General features: G+C 36.7%; 1 protein-coding gene across 1 annotated transcript in view; it reads right to left on the bottom strand.

Annotated features, from left to right (window-relative positions):
* LOC118558175 (receptor tyrosine-protein kinase erbB-4-like) overlaps positions 1-24,963 on the bottom strand; it is a gene marked incomplete at its 5' end in the record, with an annotated part of 135,901 nt that overhangs the window by 7,126 nt on the left and 103,812 nt on the right. Inside the window, 2 exon segments of the mRNA XM_036128631.1 lie at positions 15,148-15,280; positions 19,685-19,884. Coding sequence (XP_035984524.1) covers positions 15,148-15,280; positions 19,685-19,884 — 333 coding nt within the window.

Below are 24,963 nucleotides of genomic sequence, written 5' to 3'. Positions count from 1 at the left end.
AAGGAGTGACAAGCAGAGTGAGGCTTAAGTAGGGAGGCTGGCAGGTGAAGTGAGTCTGGCTAATTAGTGGCTGGCAGGTGTGACTAACTGCAGTGGAAGGGAAGGCTGAAGTGAGGGGAAGGATAAACTAAAAACAATAAATAAAGTCAAACCCTAACTAAAACTAAAACAAGGTGGAAAAACCGAAAACCAATGGCAACAAAAGCTGAATCAAAACTAAACCATGACACCAATAAAATATATTTTTATCATAGAAGTACTGCACATGTACTGAATCATATATACACTCAAAACCTAATCCCTGTAGATTATAGGGTTTAGGTCTGGCAAGTTTGCTGGTCAAAACTGGGTCCTTGAACCAGGGGTCCGTTCTTCGTACGTTGCTTAAAACATCCAAGATCAAATGAGACATCCAAGATGATTTCATCCGGCTAATCATGATCCGGCTAATTGGGTTCTTCCAACACACCTGTTGTTTACGATTAGTATGGCTGGATTGAGTTATCTGAGACAACTGCGCGTTCATGCGTTTGTTTAAAAGGGGAAATGTATCGATAGTAGAAACATTGATCAGCAACGCTGCTATTGGCTGTTCAGCATGGCCAAAGAACGGCCACAGTTTTTTCCCAGCAGAACAAAAGCTTTTAATGGAAGGTTATGCCGAATTTGAGTCATTAATTAAAACACCTAAAAATCTGTTAAAGCCAGGAGAGAGGGCTGGCAAAAAGCAGCAGACAAATTAATGTGTAAATACTGTCCATGGTAGATGTTTCTATCACTTTCTACAGTATTAATTTTTGCATTTTAATAATCTCATATTTACTTTGTTCTTTTATGTCAGAGCCTCCACGGGACCCACTAGAACATGTGGACAAGTAAAAGTGAAATACAAGAATATTCTACAAAATGGTAGCCTTTAATTATTATACTGTATTTTAAAAAGGCACTTGTTATGTCAAGAGATCCAAATTTCAGTGTCATTCCTTAGATACGGGAAGTAAAGGACACGTGCAAACTGGGAATTTTAACAAAAAACAAAACAAAAAAAAAACAATCTTTATCCATAAAAAAATGAAAATCTTCCTTTTCCAAGTCATCCACAGTTTACACGGTAAAACTGTATTGCTCCGTGTCTGGATAATCCAACCATAGTTTTTTCTAATACAATATACGGCTCGACAGGAAGCAAGCCTTTCAAAGTAAACTAAACTTCACAATAAAATGGCCCGAACAAATCTTCTTACTGAATAGGATAAAAATAAAAAGCAAACCACCATACAAATAACTTAAAATTTTAGATTTATGGCTCCAACACCACTTTTTCCTCTTTAAAAGCCACTGTTAAATGATGTGTTTGTCTGTTTATAACAGCCACCAAGAAAAATATCTACACTGTCGCGCTGCTCTAAAGGATCCTGTCTATTGCGCAATACGCGATTAATTCGAAAAACTCTGCAAATTATTCTTGCACCTTCCGCAACAGGTTGCAGTCGTAAAAATGGACATAGCTACGGCAGACTTCCCATCTCCTCCGCTTATACAGCCGTGATCTAATCTTGTTTACATGAAATATGCCTGCTCTGGAGCAGGCTCATGCTGGCGCACTTGTTGCTATGACAACAAGTGCAGGAAGTCTTTCGAAGAACCAAACGATCCAAGATCATGCCAAATCGTCAACAATGAAATCCTGCTAACTGAGTTAGCGACGTACGAAGAACGGACCCCAGGTGTTCAGTGTTGGTAGGTGTCAAGCACTGCTTGAAAATTAATCAACCCTCTCCTTAACATTTATGGAAACATGAAGGGCTTTAATATTTCTAACACATGCACATTATAAAAAACAGTGGACAAACAAAAGCAGATGACATTGCTCTTCAAACCAATGCTACCTGTTGAAAATCTGCACAGAATCTCAAAAAAGTTGGAATCTGCGCCACTTCACCCTTACCCCAAAATGTGAGACCTTCATATCTGAATGATATAAAGATTGTACATTCATCTGAAAATAATGTTAGACCAGTGAGCAGCAGTTTGGTCCCTTTTGTCCTTAGACAAGCAAATACGCTTTTGGTGCTGTTTCTGACTTGTAAGTGGCTTAACAAAAGGAATTCAGCAATTGTAGCCTATGTCCTGAACAAACCTGTGCATGATGACTTTTGTTGCTTGGACTTTAGCTACACACGTTATGAATCTCCCTGAATCTGTTGAATGGGCTTTGGTTCACAATCCAGTCATCGCCATGGTGATCTGCATTGGTTGTACACGATTTTCAACCACATTTTTTATTTCCGCTTAACTTTCCATTTAATGGAATATTATGCATGTGAATGGCCGGCCTCTTTGGGAATGAACTTTTGTGACATCCTGCTTGTTGCGGGTGTTGATGACTGCCTTCTGGACAACTGCCAACTGAGCAACAAATAGCTCTAGCCATAATATAACATTTCTATAGTAAATGTCTTTTATGTGTGTCTGATAAACAGAATTTTGGGTTTTTATGAGCTCCAACCATTATCATTAAAATGAACAGAAATAACACTTGAAATGCATTGTTGTGTGCAATGGTCCCTTTTATGAGGTTCACTTTTTGAATTGAATCACTTTAAATTAATTAACTTTAACAGTCAAATGTATCTTACTTAATGTAACTTACTGCAGAACAGGAGAAACACTCTACAGTATATCCCTTCTTTTCAAATATCTCTTCTCACAAAAAAGGAAAAAAGAAAAACCTATGTTATTAATTTGTCTCAAAAAAGACATCTACCTAGTTTTTCAAACTAGGTAGATGTCTTCCTACGGATTAAAGTAAATATTGTTTGAAGACACTCCATTGACAGAGTTTGGTTTATCACAAACTGTATTGGTTTAGGTCAGCTTTGCGGAAAAAGTTGCACGTTACTTAATCAAAGCCACTGCTATGTGAAATGTGATATTTCTAAGCTAGAACATGATGTGAGTGCTCGGGCTCATGAAATATGAACCATACATGCTTTGTAGACTGTTAACAGAGGGTGTTATACTCCAATATCATCAGTGTCATGAGTCCACATATTTTTATACAATATTTATTCTGTTGTTTAATTAACCACTAATAGAGCCACAGTACTAATTAGCCAACTTTTTCACTCTGGTGTTTACTGTCATCTCAAGAGCCTTCAACACGACATTTCAAGGTGTGACCTGGATATAAACTCTTAGACTGTAAAGTTTAATTTTTCATGGTTGGGTTAACATATGACACTAGTAGACCTATTTATAAGGTTTGCTAAAGAGAAAATCTAATTTATGGCTGGTTTTACACATGCAGATCTTTCGTCTATACTTAACAGGTTTAGCCGTTTCTTGTGTAGCTCTTTATAAAGAAAAACAATCTTTTTTTTTTTTTCTTTCCTGGTTGACGGATGCATCTTTGATAGTCTGCACACTGCTGAAGTGAATTTGATTTGCTTTTGGCATTTGCAGGAGTGTCTTATTTTCCTTTACAGTTCCAGCTGCAGGGTTTTCTCCCCCTCCCCCGTCCATCACTTCAAATGCTGATATTCAGAGCCTTGACTGACATGTTCTCTTGCTGCGGCTGTAAAATTCTAAGATCTGTCACAGACTATACGTGTTGCTGCTGAGAGACTGGGAGGGCGCTTCAGTATGCATAAAACTGTTATCACAAACAGCAGAATGAGTAATTGTTGTTTAAAACTAGAAAAAGCTGTTCCTGCGTAACAGCGAGTGAGAATGCTAATCTGCAGAATGATTGAGCAGAAGATGCAGAAAACATTGAAATCAGATTTGAAGAATTTGAAAAAATTTGAAGGAATTTGAAAAATGTGAAGAATTTGAAGAATTTGAAAAATTTTAAGAAATTTTAAGAATTTTAAGATTAAGAACAATTAGAAGAATTGGAAGAATTTGAAGAATGTGAAGCATTTGAAGGAATTTGAAGCAATTTGCATTGATTTACAATTGGAGCAACCAAAAACGCACAAAAAGTGAAATATTTTTAAAAGTGTAAAAGTTAGCATAACCATGAGATATAGCAGTCATGCCAGAAACGAGCCGGACATTTTGATACCACAATTGTTGAAATTGGTTGGGAAAAAAAATCATTGTCTTAACAGGGATTCAAACCTGGCCCCTCAGAGTGAAAGGCAAATGTCTTAACCATTGTACTAAACAGTACACATACAAATATAGCCAACATCTGAAGCCTTCAAACAGTTTGGACTACCTGAACAGTCTGAACAACAAGGAAAAAGGGGAAATATTTGAAGAATTTGAAGTATTTGAAGAATATGAAGAATGTGAAGAATTTGAAGGAATTTGAAGGATTTGAAGGATTTAAAGGACTTAGAAGAAGTTGAAGGAATTTGCATTGATTTCAATGGGAGCAACCAAAAACGCACAAAAAAGTGAAATATTTTAAAAAGTATAAAAGTTAGCATAACCATGAGTCATAGCAGGCATGCCAGGAACGAGCTGAACGTTTTGACACCAAAATTGTTGAAATTGGTTAAAAAAATGTTTTTTTGTTCTAGTGGGGATTCGAACCTGGCCCCTCAGAGTGAAAGGCAAGCATCTTAACCATTGTACTAAACAGTACACATACTAATATAGCCAACATCTGAAGCCTTCAAACAGTTTGGACTACCTGAACAGTTTGAACAACGAGAAATATTTGAAAAATTTGAAGAATTTGAAGTATTTGAAGAATTTGAAGAATTTGAAGTATTTGAAGAATTTGAAGAATGTGAAGAATTTGAAGGAATTTGAAGGATTTAAAGGAATTTGAAGAAGTTGAAGGAATTTGCATTGATTTCAATGGGAACAGCCAAAAAAACGCACAAAAAGTGAAATATTTTAAAAAGTGTAAAGGTTAGCATAACCATGAGTCATAGCAGGCATGCCAGGAACGAGCCGAACGTTTTGACACCAAAATTGTTGAAATTGGTTGAAGTATGTGGGAGTAGTTACACGCCGACGGAATAATAATAATAATAATAACTAGAAAAGGCTGTTCCTGCGAAACAGCAGTGAGAATGCTAATCTGCAGAATGATTGAGCAGAAGATGCAGAAAACATTGAAATCAGATTTGAAGAATTTGAAAAAGTTTGAAGAATTGAAAGAAATAGAAGAATTTGAAGGATTTTGAAGTTTGAAAAATTTGAAGAAATTTGAAGAATTTGAAAAATTTGAAGAATTTGAAACATTTGAAGAAATTTGGAGAATTTGAAAAAGTTTGAAGAAATTTGAAATATTTGAAAATTTTCAAGAAATTTGAAGGAATTTGAAAAAATTGAAGAATTTGACAAACTTGAAGAATTTAAAAATTTTGAAGAAATTTGGAGAATTTGAACAAATTTGAAGGAATTTGAAAAATTAAAAAAATTGAAGAATTTGAAGATTAAGAAAAACTTAAAAAATTCTGAAGAAATTTAGCAAGGCGCCTGCCTCGTGGTACCGTCAAAAATACTAACAGGGAGTAACAATGCGAATTTCAGCTTCCTACGGTCTTCACAGCACCCGCAGTAGCCTTCGAAAGGTACCATGTTAAGTCAATGGACCTCCTAGAAGCCTCTGGCTAAAAGGGTTGTCATGGAGACTCCCTCACAGCTGTAGCCCTCTATTTGTCTGTAAAGGCAGAGCAACCCCGGCTAAGCAGAAGTTGGTAGGACCTTTCTAAAGCTATCTGGTTAGCAACATGCTAACCGTTAGCCGCTAGCATGGTTGTGTTCAGTATCACCGGGTGATTGTACTCTGTCAGTTTGGTCCAAATCCTGTACTGGGAAGTGCCTCAAAAAGGGGTGCCAATACTTAATGTCACCAAACGTGACCAAAGTTCATGGGTCAGATTGGCCTCCTTTAGCAACTCAGCCTCACCACATCTGGGCCAAGAACTCAACATTTGACCAAAATGGTGTGTAGTGCCATTTCCCACATGTGGGGGGTGCTGTATTGGCCAATTGGGTCGTGTCTGGGCATCATGCCAGGTCCTGTTGGAAGCAAAGGCCCAATAGGAAAGCATGTGACATCCAAAATGGGAACAGAAAACTGACACATGGCTGAAAGTCACTTGAAAATTTTAAAATGTCAAGAGGAAGTGACTGTGCGAATTTCAGATTGCTACATTAATCATAGCCGCTGCAGCGGGCGTCGAAAGTTGCCATTGTATCTCAATGGAGATTCTCCCTCTGGCCCTCAGAGTTCCGTCGTCATGGAAACTCACTGACACAGCTGCAGCGGCCAGTCTCCCGAAGTGCAGAGACTTTGTCAGACTCTGCCTCATTGAAATAGAATGGAGAACTTTGCCTCAAACAACGCTCCATATCTCCTGTTCTGTAAATGGTAGAGACATAATTTTTTCAGCGTTTAGTTCGTAACGGATAGGAGAACAAGAAAAACTATCGGTTTTTGCTAGAAATATTTTAATTTAGGCGTAAAAAATTATGATATAAAGAGGATTTTTATGAAATTTGAGAAATCCTCTACAAACGGTCCCGAACAAATCGCTGTAGCTGAAAAAGTATAAGAGATATCAAAATAATTCTTTCACTCTGAGTATCAGCAGGCTTTTGAGGACTATGGAGTTCATTTTTAGGTTTGTACAAAAATCGGTGTAGGCACAGCGACGATGTAAAAAGTGGTTGATGTGGAAGAATGAAGCTCCAAAGCGTTTTAAGGATTTTGCACATTCGCTACTCCCGAACAAATTGTTCCTGCGGAAAAACCATAACAGTTATCCACAAAATTCCTTTTTTATGAGTGCCAGAAGGGTCGGGACATTCATGTGTGAAAGTCTCATGCCTGTACATAAAACGGTTTAGGAGTAGCGACGATGTAGAAAAGTGCCTCATTTGGGGAGATTGAAGTCTGATCCTGTTTTAGCATTTTCCCAAAACGCTACTCCCGAACAAATTGTTCCTGCGGCAAAACCATAACATTTATCGACAAAATTTCTCTTTTGTGAGCGCCAGAAGGGTCTGGACATGAATGTGTGAAAGTCTCGTGCCTGTACATGAAACGGTTTAGGAGTAGTGACGATGTAAATACATGTGATGTTTTGGATTTCCAGGTGTCATTTTTGAAAACCGCTCCATAGGAAATGAATGGGGAAGGTTTCGGGTTAGTGTCGCTCTGAGGTGATTTGCGAAAAATCTATAAATCCCACACCAATGATGGTTACATTTCCCGAATCCAGACAAAAATTCCTACGTTTTGATGTATAATTTATGTGGATAGGTTGAAAATTGAGCGAGTGAGAAGAAGTTGTTCGGAGAAGAAGAATTTGTTGAATTTCTAGAGTGCGCACTCTAACAGAGGCTCCTTGACAACCATAGCAACGCATGTTATTTGCTGAATTTCTTGAAAAGCCAAAATTATTTTAAGGAGGTACTATATGAAAATGGTAAAAGATATGAAAAAGCTGAACTATACCATAATAGCTGAAAGATATCACTACATTTTAAAAGTTGAATGGCGTTTCTAGCTGAAAGTAGGCTGAAGCAGTAAGCTGTCAAAAAGCTGAAATATTTGAAGAATTTGAAGGATTCTCCATTCATTTGAATGAGAGCAAAAAAGTTACAAAAAGTTGAATATTTTAAATATTATAAAAGTTATAATTACCAAAAGTCTTAGCAGTAATGTCCTGAAGGAGCTGAACGTTTTGATACCAGAATGGTTGAAATCGGTTGAAAAATGCAGAAGTAGTTAGAAGTCAGAAAACGTACGGAATAATAATAATAATAACTAGAAAAGGCTGTTCCTGCGAAACAGCAGTGAGAATGCTAATCTGCAGAATGATTGAGCAGAAGATGCAGAAAACATTGAAATCAGATTTGAAGAATTTGAAAAAGTTTGAAGAATTGAAAGAAATAGAAGAATTTGAAGGATTTTGAAGTTTGAAAAATTTGAAGAAATTTGAAGAATTTGAAACATTTGAAGAAATTTGGAGAATTTGAAAAAGTTTGAAGGAATTTGAAAAATTTGAAGAAATTTGAAATATTTGAAAATTTTCAAAAAATTTGAAGAAATTTGAAAAATTTGAAGAATTTAACAAACTTGAAGAATTTAAAAAATTTAGAAGAAATTTAGAGAATTTGAACAAATTTGAAGGAATTTGAAAAATTTGAAAAATTTTAAAAAATTGAAGAATTTGAAGATTAAGAACAACTAAAAAAATTCTGAAGAAATTTAGCAAGGCGCCTGCCTCGTGGTACCGTCAAAAATACTAACGGGGAGTAACACTGCAAATTTCAGCTTCCTACGGTCTTCACAGCACCCACAGTGCCCTTCGAAAGGTGCCATGTTAAGTCAATGGACCTCCTAGAAGCCTCTGGCTAAAAGGGTTGTCATGGAGACTCCCTCACAGCTGTAGCCCTCTATTTGTCTGTAAAGGCAGAACAACCCCGGCTAAGCAGAAGTTGGTAGGACCTTTCTAAAGCTACTTCTGGTTAGCAACATGCTAACCGTTAGCCGCTAGCATGGTTGTGTTCAGTATCACTGGGTGATTGTACTCTGTCAGTTTGGTCCAAATCCTGTACTGGGAAGTGCCTCAAAAAGGGGTGACCAATACTTAATGTCACCAAACGTGACCAAAGTTCATGGGTCAGATTGGCCTCCTTTAGCAACGCAGCCTCACCACATCTGGGCCAAGAACTCAACATTTGACCAAAATGGTCAGTACCGCCATTTCCCACATGTGGGGGGTGCTGTATTGGCCAATTGGGTCGTGTCTGGGCATCATGCCAGGTCCTGTTGGAAGCAAAGGCCCAATAGGAAAGCATGTGACATCCAAAATGGGACAGAAAACTGACACATGGCTGAAAGTCACTTGAAAATTTTAAAATGTTAAGAGGAAGTGACTGTGCGAATTTCAGGCTCCTACATTAATCACAGCCACTGCAGTGGATGTTGAAAGTTGCTATTCTATCCGAATGGAGCGTGTCCCTCTGGCCCTCAGAGTTCCGTCGTCATGGAAACTCACTGACACAGCTGCAGCGGCCAGTCTCCCGAAGTGCAGAGACTTTGTCAGACTCTGCCTCATTGAAATAGAATGGAGAACTTTGCCTCAAACAACGCTCCATATCTCCTGTTCTGTAAATGGTAGAGACATAATTTTTTCAGCGTTTAGTTCATAACGGATAGGAGAACAAGAAAAACTATCGGTTTTTGCTAGAAATATTTTAATTTAGGCGTAAAAAATTATGATATAAAGAGGATTTTTATGAAATTTGAGAAATCCTCTACAAACGGTCCCGAACAAATCGCTGTAGCTGAAAAAGTATAAGAGATATCAAAATAATTCTTTCACTCTGAGTATCAGCAGGCTTTTGAGGACTATGGAGTTCATTTTTAGGTTTGTACAAAAATCGGTGTAGGCACAGGGACGATGTAAAAAGTGGATGATGTGGAAGAATGAAGCTCCAAAGCGTTTTAAGGATTTTGCACATTCGCTACTCCCGAACAAATTGTTCCTGCGGAAAAACCGTAACAGTTATCCACAAAATTCCTTTTTTATGAGTGCCAGAAGGGTCGGGACATTCATGTGTGAAAGTCTCATGCCTGTACATAAAACGGTTTAGGAGTAGTGACGATGTAGAAAAGTGCCTCATTTGGGGAGATTGAAGTCTGATCCTGTTTTAGCATTTTCCCAAAACGCTACTCCCGAACAAATTGTTCCTGCGGCAAAACCGTAACATTTATCAACAAAATTTCTCTTTTGTGAGCGCCAGAAGGGTCTGGACATGAATGTGTGAAAGTCTCGTGCCTGTACATGAAACGGTTTAGGAGTAGTGACGATGTAAATACATGTGATGTTTTGGATTTCCAGGTGTCATTTTTGAAAACCGCTCCATAGGAAATGAATGGGGAAGGTTTCGGGTTAGTGTCGCTCTGAGGTGATTTGCGAAAAATCTATAAATCCCACACCAATGATGGTTACATTTTCCGAATCCAGACAAAAATTCCTACGTTTTGATGTATAATTTATGTGGATAGGGGGAAATTTGAGCGAGTGAGAAGAAGTTGTTCGGAGAAGAAGAATTTGTTAAATTTCTAGAGTGCGCACTCTAAACGAGGCTCCTTGACGACCATAGCAACGCATGTTATTTGCTGAATTTCTTGAAAAAACAAAATTATTTTAAAGACGTACTATACGAAAATGGTGAAAGATATGAAAAAGCTGAAACATACCATAATAGCCAAAAGATATCACTACATTTCAAAAGTTGAATGACGTTTCTAGCTGAAAGTAGGCTGAAGCAGTAAGATGTCAAAAAGCTGAAATATTTGAAGAATTTGAAGGATTCTCCATTCAATTTCAATGAGAGCAAAAAACGCACAAAAAGTTAAATATTTTAAATATTATAAAAGTTATAATTACAAAAAGTCTTAGCAGTAATGTCCTGAAGGAGCTGAACGTTTTGATACCAGAATGGTTGAAATCGGTTGAAAAATGCGGAACTAGTTAGAAGTCGAAAAACGTACGGAATAATAATAATAATAAAAATACAGAAAAACAGGAAAACAATAAGTGAGAATGCTGTATAGCATTCTCACTTGACTAGAAAAGGCTGTTCCTGCGAAACAGCAGTGAGAATGCTAATCTGCAGAATGATTGAGCAGAAGATGCAGAAAACATTGAAATCAGATTTGAAGAATTTAAAAAAGTTTGAAGAATTGAAAGAAATAGAAGAATTTGAAGGATTTTGAAGTTTGAAAAATTTGAAGAAATTTGAAGAATTTGAAAAATTTGAAGAATTTGAAACATTTGAAGAAATTTGGAGAATTTGAAAAAGTTTGAAGGAATTTGAAAAATTTGAAGAAATTTGAAATATTTGAAAATTTTCAAAAAAATTGAAGGAATTTGAAAAATTTGAAGAATTTGACAAACTTGAAGAATTTAAAAAATTTAGAAGAAATTTAGAGAATTTGAACAAATTTGAAGGAATTTGAAAAATTTGAAAAATTTAAAAAAAATTGAAGAATTTGAAGATTAAGAACAACTAAAAAAATTCTGAAGAAATTTAGCAAGGCGCCTGCCTCAGGGTACCGTCAAAAATACTAACGGGGAGTAACACTGCGAATTTCAGCTTCCTACGGTCTTCACAGCACCCACAGTGCCCTTCGAAAGGTGCCATGTTAAGTCAATGGACCTCCTGGAAGCCTCTGGCTAAAAGGGTTGTCATGGAGACTCCCTCACAGCTGTAGCCCTCTATTTGTCTGTAAAGGCAGAACAACCCCGGCTAAGCAGAAGTTGGTAGGACCTTTCTAAAGCTACTTCTGGTTAGCAACATGCTAACCGTTAGCCGCTAGCATGGTTGTGTTCAGTATCACCGGGTGATTGTACTCTGTCAGTTTGGTCCAAATCCTGTACTGGGAAGTGCCTCAAAAAGGGGTGCCAATACTTAATGTCACCAAACGTGACCAAAGTTCATGGGTCAGATTGGCCTCCTTTAGCAACTCAGCCTCACCACATCTGGGCCAAGAACTCAACATTTGACCAAAATGGTCAGTAGCGCCATTTCCCACATGTGGGGGGTGCTGTATTGGCCAATTGGGTCGTGTCTGGGCATCATGCCAGGTCCTGTTGGAAGCAAAGGCCCAATAGGAAAGCATGTGACATCCAAAATGGGAAAGAAAACTGACACATGGCTGAAAGTCACTTGAAAATTTTAAAATGTTAAGAGGAAGTGACTGTGCGAATTTCAGGCTCCTACATTAATCATAGCCGCTGCAGCGGGCGTCGAAAGTTGCCATTGTATCTCAATGGAGATTCTCCCTCTGGCCCTCAGAGTTCCGTCGTCATGGAAACTCACTGACACAGCTGCAGCGGCCAGTCTCCCGAAGTGCAGAGACTTTGTCAGAGTCTGCCTCATTGAAATAGAATGGAGAACTTTGCCTCAAACAACGCTCCATATCTCCTGTTCTGTAAATGGTAGAGACATAATTTTTTCAGCGTTTAGTTCGTAACGGATAGGAGAACAAGAAAAACTATCGGTTTTTGCTAGAAATATTTTAATTTAGGCGTAAAAAATTATGATATAAAGAGGATTTTTATGAAATTTGAGAAATCCTCTACAAACGGTCCCGAACAAATCGCTGTAGCTGAAAAAGTATAAGAGATATCAAAATAATTATTTCACTCTGAGTATCAGCAGGCTTTTGAGGACTATGGAGTTCATTTTTAGGTTTGTACAAAAATCGGTGTAGGCACAGCGACGATGTAAAAAGTGGATGATGTGGAAGAATGAAGCTCCAAAGCGTTTTAAGGATTTTGCACATTCGCTACTCCCGAACAAATTGTTCCTGCGGAAAAACCGTAACAGTTATCCACAAAATTCCTTTTTTATGAGTGCCAGAAGGGTCGGGACATTCATGTGTGAAAGTCTCATGCCTGTACATAAAACGGTTTAGGAGTAGCGACGATGTAGAAAAGTGCCTCATTTGGGGAGATTGAAGTCTGATCCTGTTTTAGCATTTTCCCAAAACGCTACTCCCGAACAAATTGTTCCTGCGGCAAAACCGTAACATTTATCAACAGAATTTCTCTTTTGTGAGCGCCAGAAGGGTCTGGACATGAATGTGTGAAAGTCTCGTGCCTGTACATGAAACGGTTTAGGAGTAGTGACGATGTAAATACATGTGATGTTTTGGATTTCCAGGTGTCATTTTTCAAAACCGCTCCATAGGAAATGAATGGGGAAGGTTTCGGGTTAGTGTCGCTCTGAGGTGATTTGCGAAAAATCTATAAATCCCACACCAATGATGGTTACATTTTCCGAATCCAGACAAAAATTCCTACGTTTTGATGTATAATTTATGTGGATAGGTTGAAAATTGAGCGAGTGAGAAGAAGTTGTTCGGAGAAGAAGAATTTGTTGAATTTCTAGAGTGCGCACTCTAAACGAGGCTCCTTGACGACCATAGCAACGCATGTTATTTGCTGAATTTCTTGAAAAACCAAAATTATTTTAAAGACGTACTATACGAAAATGGTGAAAGATATGAAAAGCTGAAACATACCATAATAGCCAAAAGATATCACTACATTTCAAAAGTTGAATGACGTTTCTAGCTGAAAGTAGGCTGAAGCAGTAAGATGTCAAAAAGCTGAAATATTTGAAGAATTTGAAGGATTCTCCATTCAATTTCAATGAGAGCAAAAAACGCACAAAAAGTTAAATATTTTAAATATTATAAAAGTTATAATTACAAAAAGTCTTAGCAGTAATGTCCTGAAGGAGCTGAACGTTTTGATACCAGAATGGTTGAAATCGGTTGAAAAATGCGGAACTAGTTAGAAGTCAAAAAACGTACGGAATAATAATAATAATAAAAATACAGAAAAACAGGAAAACAATAAGTGAGAATGCTGTATAGCATTCTCACTTGATAATAAAAATAAAGAAAAACAGGAAAACAATAAGTGAGAATGCTGTATAGCATTCTCACTTGATAAAGAAAAACAGGAAAACAATAAGTGAGAATGCTGTATAGCATTCTCACTGATTAAAATAAAAATACACAATGCATGAAAATTCCCAGCTTACAACTATGGGTATTTGTGGCTACATTCACAATCTTTGTTATTGCTTTGATGTAATTATCATCATTTACGACTTGTAGCTAAAGGATGAATGCATAACATTCATCATTTTATCACTGCCCCCACCCCCGCCCACCCAACACACACACACACACACACACACACACACACGCACGCCACCCAAATAAAGCATTAATGATTTTAATTTAGGCTTGTGTAGGTAGCTGATCTGAGTTAGTGTGGTTTGCTTTTGTGCAGCTATGTTTGAGTATTAACATTGCTTATGCATTTTATTAATATTTAAATAGTGAATTTGTAATTAAATTAAGTAATAAGACAAATAATTGTAAAAGTCCGCACACTCTTTTTCACAATAAATTACTCCTGGCTTTAGATTTCATGCGCAAAAATGTTAACCATGTTGCATTCTGCAACATTTACAAAATGTACACAAAACAAGAGGAAAGAAACAAAAACAGCATTTATTGTATATATTTAATGCAACACTAAAGTAAACCATCCAGAGAAAGTTAACAGTTAATGATGGCAAGCCCAATGACTGATCAAAAATCACCACTCAAAACAGAATAAAAAGGGGTTATGATTACAATGTATATTGGATTAAGGTTAGACTATATTAGAATATCATCTAAAGGTAGTAATAGTGTTACATTTTGCGATGGCGACATGAGCTGACACACTGCTATCTTTCTCATCAGTCTTTCTCATAAGGCTTCCAGCACTCTCTGTGACCTTTAGTGTCTTGAGGACTATTATATGTAGCAGGTGTGAGTATCTACTGCAGTAAAACTCAACCCAAAAAGCTACATATATTGGCATGCAAAATGTGAATTTATGACATTTTGAATCAACAATCATCGCATTCCAAACAAACATCTGCGCAACTAATACTGCACACACAGATTTTGGGATGACCTTATTGCAATGCATTGCACTGCCCTGGATTGGCTTTTCATTTTCAACTAATGCAGGAAACTCCCCCTCCCCAACTACCCACCTATCACCTATCACCCACATGCTCACTCACACATAGGGCTATGTAGCATATGTCTCTCTCATATCCAACATACACAAGGAACTCTGAAGTAGACAGTATGTGGTGGACAGTTGTGTTGAGTTCCAGGGTCTTTTTTCTCTCATTTGGCCATCATAGACAGTTTGTTGTGGCCAATATTTAATGTAAAACAGTGATGAAGCTGTCAAAATATATTGTTTAAGTCACATTGGGTGTTCTTTAGCCTTTGTTTTGGAAAAGTTGACTTTGTATTGTCCCTTAAGGATATTGTTAGGATATTTAAAAATCATATGGCAGCGTTTGACCAGGGTTTTAAATACCTAATTATGTTGGCTGCCAAATCGCACTAAAAAGTAATTTTACATAAAAAAGAACAGATTTATAATTGTTTTTCTTCATCTTTTTTTCAACCTAAGGACATTTTTTTTATTAATTTTAATTGACTTCTGTTTGCCAACTCACAAGAAGTGGTACCTGCCTATAATTCTACAGCTATTCATTTATCAGCTATTCATTTATCAAACATTATCTATAAATAGGGGCATGCACCTAGAGAAATGCATTGCTTACCCTTCGTAAAGGTTGCAGGTATCTACACAGGTTCGCCCCCGGCTGAAGTATCGGCAGGACAGGCACTGATCCGGGCCAGGACCCCAACATCCAGCATCGGAACAAAATGGGTCACACACCATGTGCTCCTTGGCTGCTCAGGACAAACAACCAAAAAGACAGTAACAAGATAAAAAAAATGTTGACTCAGCAATAATGTAGTTGCACAAAACGATCACAAAGTTAAAAAATAGCCAAAATAATCTCTCAAAGCGCAAGCTATTTGGAAAATCGTAGTATTACATTCAATGCTTCCACCTTACATGACAGCTGCTCATTTGTGCTGTTTTAAATAATCTATTTTTCATAGCAACAGATTTCTTAGGATAGATACAGTAAGGCAGATGGGTGGGTGGCTGAGGGACTAAATTATTTCTCTTCTGGAAAAAAAAAAGTGTCAAACAATAGACACCAATGTGTCTGCATAAATATCCCCTTTGGATACAACCCTTCAAAACACAAATACTGTGGTGTTCGAAGCTGTGCGAATTTATAAACTGTGTGTGCAATAATTAATCTTTATGTATAAAGTGTGTATTATTACTACATGCTTTTTTTCTGCAGTTAGTGCAGGAGGGATCTGGGCTGCTTCATTATCTAAATGCTGAGCAAACAATGGCAAACCACAGATGACACACAGAAAGAACTTGCAGATGCCACACAGACTTGTTGATATAATTCAGGCAAACAGTCAAAAGAGTAGGAAAAAAAATCCTGTTAGGTCTTGTTTTTTTATGCACTACTGATCAACCCAGAATATCTCATCTGCTCTGTTATATGGATATGTCTTTGTTCTTTCTCTCATGTTTCCCCACAACAGTAGATTCCAGAGAAATTGTGGCATGTGGCAACATTAAACTCCCAATGTTGAAATATTCAAGTAACGCTGTTACAGATACACGGGGAGCTTTTAGCATCACATATGCGGTTGAGCAGTGGTTTTATTTCTTCCTGGTGGATTTCCAGACTGACACTTCACTAAACATGAGGTCAGTTCTGCTTTTGGCCACTTGTAGGACACGCCACACGCCTTGTTGTCTCACAGCATATGATATTGCAGTTTCTCAAAGAAGACTAAAATCAGTTGTATGCTTTTATGGCAGAATATGAAAGCTTTGGCTTTCACCGGGGGGAAAAAAAAATCACCTCTGTGGGAAATCTTGTGTCACGTGTAAAGTGAACAGAGAGAGGAAATAAGAATAAGAGTGGTTGAGTTCTAAAAAAAAAACATTAGTTGTGCTGCAAGATCAGAAACAGCAACTTGAAAAGAAGCCCTAACATGAGGAAGAAAGAACAGCTTATTGTAATCAGTGCAACAATTTTTTTTCTTTGATGAACGAAGCAAAGATGCATATTAATGTAAAAACTCATTCAATAAGCAGTAAACATGTGAATGTGCCTCTTAAATATAAAAGTGTAGTTGCAATCAAATAATTATATTTATCTGTGGAATGTCCAGATCAGCTGCCAACCAGTGGCTGAGGTTCGCAATCACAGTATTTTTAAATGACTGGTATTTGAAGTCCCTGTGTGAACTGAGCACTTTCTATCTCTTTCTGATCTACTGTATGCTTTGACCAGCTGTAACTGCAATGAGACGTGGGGCAATTTTTTAACACTCAATTTGTATTCCTTTGTATAGGGCTTGCAAGACTGTAGTGCATATTATTTAGTTGATTTAATTTGAGGTTTCTGACATAATTGAGGACTTTCTTTGTATCTGTAGGAACAGGTATCCAGAACCATGTGACAATCTATACAACATATAGGTCAGGTCAGGTGCACACATCAGAGTTTTATCACATCCAAGCAATGAACTTCTTGCAATTTCATTGCTTTTTTACTTTTTTTACTGTGGAAAATGTAAAATAATTTTTGCTAAAGCGTTCTGGAGGCCAAAAAAGCTTACAAGACCTCTGCTCATGAATCGGGTTTAAGCTTTGTAGCAGTTGTGCAAGATGAAATAGATTTAGCGTAATAAAACAAATGACCAAAATGTGATGTGCTCTGCCCTAAAATATGAAGCATACCTAACAGGGCATTATAAAGATGTCAGATGTGGACAATTTGCACCCATCTACTCAGACATTCTGTGAGAGTACATCTGCAGGGATGAGCTGTGAAAATGTGTTATAGTGCAGATTTATACACAACATTCAAGTTTATGGCATGAGCACCATAAAGCTAAAGGACTTCTTAGTCATAAATGTAACAATTTCATGAAAACTATTTTATAGAAAGAAGGAAACACTCATTCAGCAGCCTTACGGGCTGTATTTCAGTTTTGGAACAACACACAGTTAAAGCCCATTGAAACCTAAATAACAAATTCTGACCATTTTTCCCCCACTTTCTACCAAGTTCTATATACTAAGTTCATAGCAATATATGTCTTGGTTTCAGGATTCTCCAGGTACATTACAATATTACATTTAGGGTCAGTGCAAAAACTAATAATTGTAGAATCATTCTTCTTGAGAGTATAATATATTCCCTTTATTCCAGCCCATGTAATTAGTCCATACCTTCATGGTATTCATGGTATGCAGAGAAAGCAGAGATGACCCAAGATTACAAAATGTTAGATACATTTATTTATATTATATTAAAAGATAGGTTGGGTTGCCTTTTTGTTATGTAATTTAGAAACATGAGCTGCTACTTAGAGTAGTTTAATTTAGGAGAAAAGAAACAATTATGTTTTTGAATGGGTGGTTCAAGAATGTCATCCACCAGGAGTTCTAGTTTTTCTTGAAATACTTTAAGCAATGAACTTAATGTGATCAAATGTATTACAAGCAATTTGATATAAAAGAAAAATCATATTTTAGTTAGTAGCCAAATTGGTATTTTGTTTGAACTCCGGGGTATTCTTGCAGACATGAATAACAGTTGCTATAACAACTCAACAGCTGTTGGGTGATTTTCAGCATCAACAAACATAACCAGGTGAACATAATGCAAAAACTTAATACTCTTCTGTGACTTTTTCAAAGAAATCAAACAATGCAAAGAGTTGTTTTGTTTTTGCCAAACATCTAAAGCTGCTTCTACTTTTGCTTGTCATTTTTAGGTTGCTAAGTAATACAAAAAAAGGCTCTTTAGTTCAAGATGTGCTACTGCTGGTAGGGTGCCTGTGTAGTTTACTAAGAAAACTGCAGGAAGAGCAAAGGTTTTGAGACTCATAGTTGTTTATTAAACCTGCACTGAATCTCCAAGAAATTCTTAAATGGAAAATATCACAATGACACATTTTTGAAAAACAAGGTTAGGCATGCTTTGCCACTGACATAAAGACAATCATGAAAACTGAAAGCCTTGTTAAAAATGAGAACCTTTGAATCCCTCAAAAAATTCATGTAAGTATGTGAAACATCCTTATGTGGTGCACAGTGGAAAAAAGGGAACGTTTTAGGCAAAGACCTTCTCATTATTGAATTTATTACACACATAAAATTCTCTGAGCACTTTTGGAAGATGTATAAAAAGTTGCTTCATATTTTTTGAAAGAAACAGTAATCAAATCCTTTGTGTTCAAAATATAATTTGGTCAAACCTTGCACTCTAAACTGTCCTAGTGTATATATGTTAATTTATGTGATTATGGGTTTTATACTTTTATAAACTAGAGAGCAACAGCTTCCAACAATGCAAAAACGAAAATAAAATAATAGCTTGTTTGTGCTTTGAACCATTTACGCCACCTTGAAAAATAATCAAACCCCTCCAACTTATTCATGTTATGTAACATTATTCATCCAAACTTCAGTGTGTTCTTTTGGGATTTGATATTAAGCACACAGTAACACAAAACTGTTAAGTTAGAGGAAAATTACACTTTTCAAACTTTTTTTTACAAATAAAAATACAAAAAGTGCTCTGTGCTTTTGTACTAAACCCCTCTAATTCTGATACCACCTAGTAAAATATGGCATGATAAGTTGCCTCGAGAAGTCCCCTAATTAGCCCATTGTTTTATGATATACCAGCCCAACTGTTATATCATAAAACAGTCTACTAGTGATTAAGTTACTTTGAAATATCTGAGTTAGATTTAAATAGTAATAATAAAAAAAAAACTCAGATCTGTAGAGTTTTATAGGTATTTTTGCTTTTGTGACTTGTTAAATAAAATAATTTCAGTTATTAAACTCAATAATAATCATCTTTATTTTCATTGCAACATATATTCCAATGAAATTGGCCCTCAGCAGAGGGCTAAGGGCCTTGGTCAGGGAACCAGAGTGGCAGTCTGTAGGAGTTGAACCCAGAACCTCCAGGACAGAAGCACAATGTTCTAACTCCTAAGCCACCACTCCCCGTATAATGTGTACAGTTATTAACAAAGTAATAAGCAGTGGTTTTACTTTGAGCTCAGTTGCAGAATAGGAAAATTGCTGAAATGATGGATGTCTTTGCAAGACAATGCAGTGACTTTTCAGTTTCATTTCTACTGAAACTGCAAATAACTACTAATAAGTTGTAACTGTGAACTTACCACATTCTTGTGGGCTTCGGTTGTTGCGGATAAGAACCTTTTGGTTTCCAGCGCGAAACAATCTTGTCCAGTTGACAGTGCTGTAGTAGCAAAGTTGGCTGTTCTCTGCAATATGGACATTCCCAGCACTGATCTCTCTAAGAGACTGAAGCTGCAGCGATGTGATGCCCTGCTGTTTTAACACCAGCAGGGATATCCCACTGAGAGAGCAACACAGGTGGAGGTGAGAGAACAACATGGCCAGACAGGAGCAGGGTGAATACAAGAGGAGAGAGAGAAAAGTTGAGGTTGAATACAGTATAGATGGAGAAAAGAGAGAGAAAATGGGGGACAAAGCAGAAGATGGGTTAATAAAGTGTTTGTTAGAATCCAAGAGTGGAAACAGTCAAAGGTATAAGCTGACTAAGCACCTCTTAAACATACTATACCATCACAAAATTATTTTAGTTTTTAAAGAAGACTACAAAAATGTTTTGACAATGAAAGATTAATTTATTAAGCCAATTTAATATAATGTATTTGTTATAAATCAGTGTGTTTATGTGGCATAATTGTCCTCATTTTAATTAAAAACTAAAACTGAAGTAATGCTTTTTGGACCAAGTGAGGAGTGATCAACACACAGCTTCAGTTATCACAGTCAGAAAATACTGATCAGACCTGGAATCTGAGTGTACTCATGGACTCAGGTCATTACAAAGGGGGCCTTCTATCTACTATCTGCAGGATTAAAGGACTAATTTTCCAGAAGGATATTGAAAACCCATCCCTGTGTTTATCTTTAGTTGTATTGATTATTATCAGACAGCCGCGGTTGATCTAGAAAGTCGCTGGCCGCATCCTCAACAAGACTAAGAAAGTAGAGCACGTCACCCCAGTTCTAAACTCCCTACATTGGCTCCCTGTATCTCAGAGATTAGACCTTAAAATGCTTCTGTTAGTCTATAGATCACTGTATGGCAGAGCACAAATTACATAAAAAATTTGTTGTATCAACCTTCCAGACCACTCAGGTCTTCAAGTTCAAGTCTCTTCAGCATCCCCAGAATCAGAACTGAACATGAAGAAGCAATGTTCAGTTTTTTTATGCTCCAATAATCTGAAACAACCTTTCAGACATCCTGAAACCCTGAGTTCCTTTAAATACAGGCCATAAACTAATTTGTTGGCTTTGATTTAAACTATTAACTAAAAAATCCATTAATTTCAGTCTGTAGTCCAACTTGTCTTTACTTTTCTTTCTTATGCCACAACAATCTACTTTTTTGTGTTTTATTTTCTTATGTTTTCATCATGTAAAGCACTTTAAATTGTCTTTTCCCAAAATGTATTATACAAAAAAAATTGCTTTGCCTTGCAAGCACTAGAAAGGACAATCAAAGCCCATCCACCTGTATAGCCACAAAAGGTTGTGTAGGAGTGCATGAAAGCATTGACAAGCCCAAAGCATGGAAATACTGAAGGAAAAAAAAAATGAATAGAAACCATAATCACTTCATGAGCTGAAAAAATAAAAATAAAAAAATGTCCCCGGGCAATCATCGTGTCATCTCAAAATATTAACTGGTAAATATTTATAACTGGGATGGCTGCTCTCGGCTTCTGTACAAAAATAATAAATCTGATGAATAAATGAATATTGTGAATGTAGGCTCACTCTTTAGAAGAAAAAAAACACACATTTCTGCTCCACTTGTAGTTAAAATTTGACAGCGAAACAGTGGGAAGTCAGAGTCATCAGGCAGACATGGTATGCAGGAACAAGCACGGGGCAAAGGTGAGAGGCAGGCTTTAATGTGTCCTGCTGTTTTCATCTGCATGCAGGTGCAGTGCACATAACCGCACTTTTTAAGAGATACACGCACACACCTAGTCTGCAATATATAATCAGCCATGACTTACAATATTACCATTCAAATGTCACCACATGTTTCTAAGCACTTTTGCAAAAGCAACAAAAAGTGATAAATAATTATGTTCCATCAGATGGGTTAAAACTACTTGAATCTCTAAATGTCAAAACAAAATCATGACCCAAACCTATTCCAAGCTGTGTTCATGGTAAGTAATGATTGCACTTGACAAAATCAAAATGCAAAGCACTTAATCACATACGAGACAACTGCATCCAATAACAATTCAGATTTTTTTATTTTTTTTTAATCTCAATATATAGAACCATCTACATTAAATGTCATCATGGAAATGGTAAGTGGGAGGTTCAAAAGTGTTTCAATACTTTTTAAGGGGAATATATCAGTTTGCAACAATGGAATAACATCTAAAGACAGAAGCATCTAAACTCTTGGGCCTGTATATTGATAATAGTTTATGAACCAATTTAAATCTGATTAGTGTTGTCTGAAATCAGATATTATAATAGTTTTCTGTACCATAATAATCTGCATGTGAAAAAGCAAAACAAAAAACAATAGGAAGTTTTGTCACAAGAGTGAAACCAAGAGAAAGCCTTACACAACTACGATAAAACACATTTTATCACATGAATGAACCCAACACCTCTTTGGCTCAGAGTTGAATGATTGGAATTAAGATTGAGGAGCTAACATATTTTTATACTCTGTCCAAATAAAATTTAAACATCCATGTCTGCTAATGTATTGGTTATACAAATTTAAAACTTTAAATAATTAAACTTGCACAAGTGCATCTACTAAAAAGACAACCTACATAGATTAAGCTCTACAGTTCCACAGTTTACAAACTGCAATGGATTATGTTGTAATTTTATGTGAAGTACCAACAGAAAATGGTGTACAATTGTGAAGTGGGAAAGAAGCAATCAAGGAATTTAAATTACCAATAAAAATCTGAAAAGAGTAAAACGCATTTCTCTTAAGGCCCTATTTTTTCTGAAAACCCCAATAAAAGGAACACATCTGTTTTCATACACATAAATGTTAATTCCATGCATTCCAGTTTGACGCTAATAAAAAATAAAATCAAGTCACTGGCTTTGCAGCAATCTCTCCTCTTGAATGTGAACGTAGTGACAGTGAAGACTAGAATTTCCCTTTAACAGGAAGAATCCAGTGTGGGCAGCCAAGTGGTCTGACTGACTGGTTGGAGAAGACATTTACACACACAAAAACAACAAATCCTCCACAGGCTTTATCGTTTAGCAACATAACATCTGAGATAGCTCAGGATAACATAAGTCATGCTAACTACATAAGCATTCTCAAAAGGAAAGTTTTAAGCCTAATCTTAAATGTAGACCATATGCCTCAAGGACCAAACCTGGGGGGGGGGGGGGGGGGGGGGGGGGGGGAGAGGTTCACAGAAGAGGAGCCTGATAACTAAAAGACCTGCCTCCCATTCTACTTTTGGAAACTTTTGGGACCATCAGTGAAACAGCTGTCTGAGAGCAAAGTGCCCAATTAGTAATATATTGAACAATCAGATCCCTGATATTGATTTTTAGTAACTTGACTCTCGCCAGCTGTATGTGGCTCCCCCTAGCTTCACTCACATACAGCTGGGACAACTCCCATAGAGAGTTATTTCTTCAACCAATTTTATTGTCCAGCCAATCAGGACGCAGGGCTGGAGTTTCATAGATGTGACGTAGTGGAGAAGCGACCGTGACGTGAATATCTACCTAATATTGTTTCATTAAAAGAACATCAGAGAACGGCTCTGAAGGCTTTTGTTGGTGGAAACAATGTTTTCGCCCTTCTCCCGACCGGATTTGGCAAGTTTTGTTTTCCGGGGCGTGGCCGTGGCGGAGAGGTTAGCGGTTAGCGCAAACCATATTAGGAAGCCTTTAGTCCTCGATGCGGTCGGCCCGGGATCGACTCCGACCCGCGACGTTTTGCCGCCTGTCAATAAAACGCGTGCCACTTGTTTGTTTTTTTACTGCGTTGCTCTCACAGTGTCACGGGTTAGCTTCGGTGGGAGTGGTTGAAATAGCACGTCGATAAAGATGACAGACAAGTGGCTTATCCAATCATATGCAAGGATTTTTGATAAGGCCCAGCCTTCAAAAAAGGCAATTTCTATGGAGAGGTCCCAGATGTATGTGAGTGAAGCTAGGCGGAGCGACATACATCTGGCGAGAGTCAGGTTAGATTTTTAGGGCTTTATAAGCAATACATAACATTTTATATTGCCTTCTGGATTTAACAGGCAGGCAATGAAGAGATGTTAAAATAAGAGACATATAAACATTCGTTTTCAATTTACATCCGAACTCTTGCAGCAGCGTTTTGGATAAGCTGAAGATATTTAGACTATCAGTAAGGAATTCCAATTTTCCAGCCTAGAAGTAAAAGGTGCATTAAGCTGTTTTTTTTTCTGATTCACTTTTGGACAGGATATTTGTAAAATGTTTAAATACTGGGTCAAATGAAGGAAGTCTTAGAAACCTTTTCAATTTGGAAGTTAAATGATCAACCCTGTCTCACTGAAAAATGTTTTATTTGACTTATTAATTCACATTTTGCTTGCACCAGGTCACGTTACTATCAAATTACTCCCAGCGAAATGGGAGCACATTCACCGTACTTTATGTGGAAAACTCAACATTTAAAGAAAGCTAATCTGCATTTATATACATTTTGATAACATTTCTAGTGAGATGTAGTCATAGCATTTTTATAATCTTTGTTCAGGGAATGAAGAGAATGTTTTATTTATTACTTTATCACTGCAGATTTTAGTGAAATGTCAGTAATGTGACTCATGGGTTCCTTTCAAAATTTTGTAATCGGATAATATACTTGTCAGAAAATACTACATGTCACATTTCTGTTTATTAGCACTTCTGATTTACATACAACATGGTGTATAATAGCACAAGAAAGAAAATGCAACTCATTTAAAAGCCACTTCTTTTTAAATGCTGAATTATGATTACGGGTGTGTACCTTTCACATTTGAACCGATACAGGTACTCAGTGGTACCTATTTTAAGTCATTTTTTTGTGTTTATGTAGTAATAAATGTTAGTTTAATAATAAAATCTCACAATTGAATCTACCCCAGATAAAAACAATTTTGACCAAAATAACTGTTTTACACTTATGTTGGTTGATCTTTCAAATTCTTATCAAGAAATGTGAGAATATAAATATATGTTTTTTTATTATCTCTACTGGTGAACAGTAAAAATCATTTTTTTTCTTGAATTCATGAAATTAAATTGAATTACAATTGTGAAAATTTAAAACTTAAAAAAGTGGAAAGTATACAACTGACTGATGATTCAGTTAATTTTCTTTTATGAATAAAGTGGTTTAAGCAGGCATAACCAATGC

This window comes from Fundulus heteroclitus, unplaced genomic scaffold (genome assembly GCF_011125445.2).
Source record: "Fundulus heteroclitus isolate FHET01 unplaced genomic scaffold, MU-UCD_Fhet_4.1 scaffold_105, whole genome shotgun sequence".
Classification (NCBI taxonomy): domain Eukaryota; kingdom Metazoa; phylum Chordata; class Actinopteri; order Cyprinodontiformes; family Fundulidae; genus Fundulus; species Fundulus heteroclitus.
The sequence above is the reverse complement of the archived record's forward strand: the minus strand, read 5'-3'. Positions and strand labels throughout refer to the sequence as shown.